The sequence below is a fragment of the Euprymna scolopes genome, chromosome 25 (genome assembly GCF_053919585.1).
Source record: "Euprymna scolopes isolate OS-2025 chromosome 25, ASM5391958v1, whole genome shotgun sequence".
Classification (NCBI taxonomy): Eukaryota; Metazoa; Mollusca; class Cephalopoda; order Sepiida; family Sepiolidae; genus Euprymna; species Euprymna scolopes.
The window spans coordinates 33194999-33198922 of record NC_136506.1 but is presented as its reverse complement, the minus strand read 5'-3'; the positions used below and the strand labels follow the sequence as shown (position 1 = coordinate 33198922).

At 34.9% G+C, this 3924-nt stretch overlaps 1 protein-coding gene across 1 annotated transcript; it reads left to right on the top strand.

Moving 5' to 3' along the window:
• Nucleotides 1-518: 518 nt before the first annotated feature.
• Nucleotides 519-1250, top strand: LOC145247155 (CD63 antigen-like). The gene has a single exon (XM_080108796.1). It carries the CDS (start codon nt 519-521, stop codon nt 1248-1250), a length of 732 nt encoding a protein of 243 aa, XP_079964922.1.
• Nucleotides 1251-3924: the final 2674 nt, after the last annotated feature.

Below are 3924 nucleotides of genomic sequence, written 5' to 3'. Positions count from 1 at the left end.
GAAATCTTAGATGAAGGTTACCTGGACATGATCAAACATTTTAATATATATATATATATATATATATATACACACACACACACACACACACACACATAAAGTTATGACCAGTTCATAGAGCCTGAGCAAAGCCGGGCTTAACTGCCAGTATAGTACAGCATAGTGTGGTTTAATATAGTATGATAAAGCATAGTATAGCCAAACCTTTATCGGAATGTTTCATTTGTAAAGGGAAGGGGATTTTATTAATCTTATTGTAAAACATTTTATATCTTGTTCCACTAATGCTAATTGCGTCTGTCATATTTCTTAGCCAATCAAATTGTGTTGGTTTGAATGACTGAATGAATAATGAGCATATTAGCTGTTTAAACACCACGATAAATACTGAGCAATTTTATAAACCAGAAGTGTGGCGAGTATTGTTCAAAACCAACTACGCGAGCTAAAGAAATTTGACAAACCGGAATTGCACGCAAATTTGTTGTAAGAAAAGACAAGCAAACAAGAACCCCAACATGTATCGACCAAAACTCTATCTGATACTTTCGCACATTTTCTACGCTGCGACCTCCGTGTCGTTGATGATACTTTGCGCCGTAAACGAATATCGTCTTGCTACCAATTATCACTGGATAGAGAACATTTTTAACGTTCCGAATTCTATCATGGTCGCTTATGCTCTGATGACTATTATACCCGCCATTGCCGTCCTCACCGGCATCTACTACGAATGCTATTGCCAATTGGTTGCTCTCTGTTGCAGTACCGTGTTTCTGCTTGTATTTGAATTGCTCATAGGAATCTCCGGTTTTGCTCTGAAATCTGGTTACGTTAGTTCGGTTTTAAAAGCCTTATCATCCGCTGAAAATTCTTACACCGGCGATAATTCTGCCCGTGCTATCTGGGATTCTGTTCAGAGCAACTTCGGATGCTGCGGATTCAATAACTACACCGAATGGTACCGATATCTGTCTCACACCAACCTCCCGGACTCCTGCTGTATTCGATATACCCCTGGTTGTGGGAGTACCGCATTCAACACCGGTAACTTCTACGAAACCACATGTGCTGTTGCCATTTCCCAATGGGCTACAATCGCTGAAGTCGTAATGGGACTCTTCTTCTGGTTCATTATATTTCTAAAAATAACCTGTCTCTACTGGTTTCATGTGTATTTGGAAAGACTCATGACATCTGGAACACATGATCTTGGAGGCTTACCAGATATTAATTCCAATCGAATCTAAATCCGTTTTGCGTTGTACTTATAGCATAAGAAAAATTTCTACAGTTTGTATACAAATTCTTTACGACGAAAGCTTTAATTTTAACTCTAGCTTTTGAGTATTACCCGAGTTAACTTTCAGTTAATCTATAACTGCACACCGGCATTGAAAATCTACACTCTGCATCTTTCAAAAACTTATGGTTTTACGAGCGTAAGAAACTCTTACGTAAGCCTATTCACGTTAAATAACCAAATACTTTATCTGTTACTGTTTCAATTGTTTTCCTTAAATTTTTACTCTTTTTATACAATACCGTAAGTTCATATTAAAATCACTGTGTAACTCCTAAAGTCAGCTGTCTTGCCTAAACTCTATATTCAAAAACAGAATATTTTATCTAATTTTGGACTTTTACGTTTACATCAATATTTTTGACAAATCGATGTAGTTGATTTTGCTTCAATTTTAGTAACCCGTAATCTTTGAATAGATTCGTTGATATCGTTATTATAATTTCTTTAAACATAAGCCTGAGAAAGTCTTAAAAATTTCCTGTTTAACTTTATTTTCTGCCATATTAGTCCATTGATGCTGAGTAGACACCCACGGATTTTCCCATTTTAAACCGAAGGCTATTTCATGAATTAGTGTTTAAACCTAATACCTCTTTTTAAAGGTGACTGAGACTCGTGTAATGGCGAATTTTCTAGCCACTTTCCGTTAAGTGACTCAACATTCCACGATTTTGGAAAAGTGGTCCCCTTATCCATTTGCATAAGATCTCTGAATGCGAAGAAATGTAGCTGCCCTCCCCCACTCCACAACCGACTGTCTTGATTAGGATAAAATGTCTACAAAATTCCTTTTAGATAAGACTGTAATGAAGTCTTCGGGACGTATACTATTGTATATGTTGTAATATCTTCTTTTTTTTTTTTTTTTTTCAACTCCTCGTAATGCTGCCGTAAATTTACGGAAAAGCGTGTTAGTTTTCGAGTTAAAATCTACGATTCTGTAGATCCAATTAGTTTTTAATCAAATTAATCTCATTTCATTTGGTTAGTAATTAAACTAACCCCCCCCCTACGCAGGCATTTGGGTCGGTTGCTATATCGTACCCCCTCCTATTGATACTCGCAATTGAAACTTTGCAATGTTGTCTTAAAATGGTTTTCCGTCTAAACAGTACAATTAACCTAATCTATTCATAATTTTGAATAATCCAAATGCCTTAGAACATTAAGACGCAATTTTTAAAATTGACTTGACTTTCGAATATTTAAATAGCAATTTTCTTTCCCGAAAATAAAATGGTCTTGGCTCGTGCAAATGTTGCACGCTGTGAATAAAATCTCTAAACTTTTTATCCGTTTAGTTTTTACCAAATTAAATACATAGAAACTAAGAATTGTCTGTAACCTTGTTTGATTGCCCTCATGGCCAAACAAGTTTTATCTCCAATATAAAACTACTGGAATTCATGAAGTTTTCTAAGTAATAGATGATCCGAATGTTTCAACTACAGCAATATAAAACGATAAAGTACGACTTTATCGTTTTTATGTTCTAGCATCAGACTGTACCACGTGAGTTATTGGAATTTTGAACTCCACCCATTACTTTTTCGTTTTTATTACTGTAAATATTTTAATTTTATTTTTCTTTACCTGTTAAAGCGAATTGACTTAATCCAGGGTATTTGATCTTTAATATTTTGATCAGTCTGCAGATTGTACAAAATCGATTACAATTAAAATTTGCTGCTTAATATAATTTCCGAACTAAAATAAACCGGCAGTATTTGAACTTATTTGTTTAAGATTCGGTTTATGAGAAGTTTTCGCTGAATTGCATTTTATTAGTAATTCTGCAGAATACACAGGTTTATTTATTTTGGGTAGGAACATTTTTCCTAATCTGAAATGATTAGGTGAAAGTCCAGAATTACAAAACTCCCTCAGTTACGTTAAATGTTACTCCAATAAGGTCTGCATTTTGTATCTGAAAGAGGGTGAAACATTGGAATACGGTTGGAGTTTTATTTTCAGAATCTAATGATTCTGAAATGAATTTTAAAGTCGTTATCATCGAATGTTATAAATAGATATAAGGGTCAGGCACTCATTTCTAAGGATTATTTCCCTTTGATTCTCAAGGAATAAAGTATTTTTTCTGTAAATCTTTTATAACATGATTGACGCTTCACCATTTCTGTAGGAGAAATCCTTCTAGACTGAGGCAATTTAATTTTTGGATGCTATCCAGTGCCCCTTTTTGGGGGGGGGCAGCTCCCCCCCCCGCACACGCACATTAAAAACAGACTTTGTGTTTAACTCTACCTTCGTGGGAAAGCAAGTGAATAAGAACCAGCCTGACAGTCCGACCTGTCTTTCTACTTAACGAACACTAATGCTTACTCTCAAACCAGTAAAAACGAGTCTATAAAAATCGAACATTTTTAGTCTTTTGCTATTTATCCTATGAAACTGATTAAATCATGGTATTTAATATTTAAACCACTTGCCTATCACCCTGTACACATTTACTCTGACTATAATACAATATTCTGTGCTGATGTATACACATCAGCCCGGAGAAAAAATCAGTTATCTTCGAATGCGTCCAATTTATCTACTGTTTGACTGTTATGTTAACAGAATTAGTATCATAATTTGTCATTAAACTGTCTGAA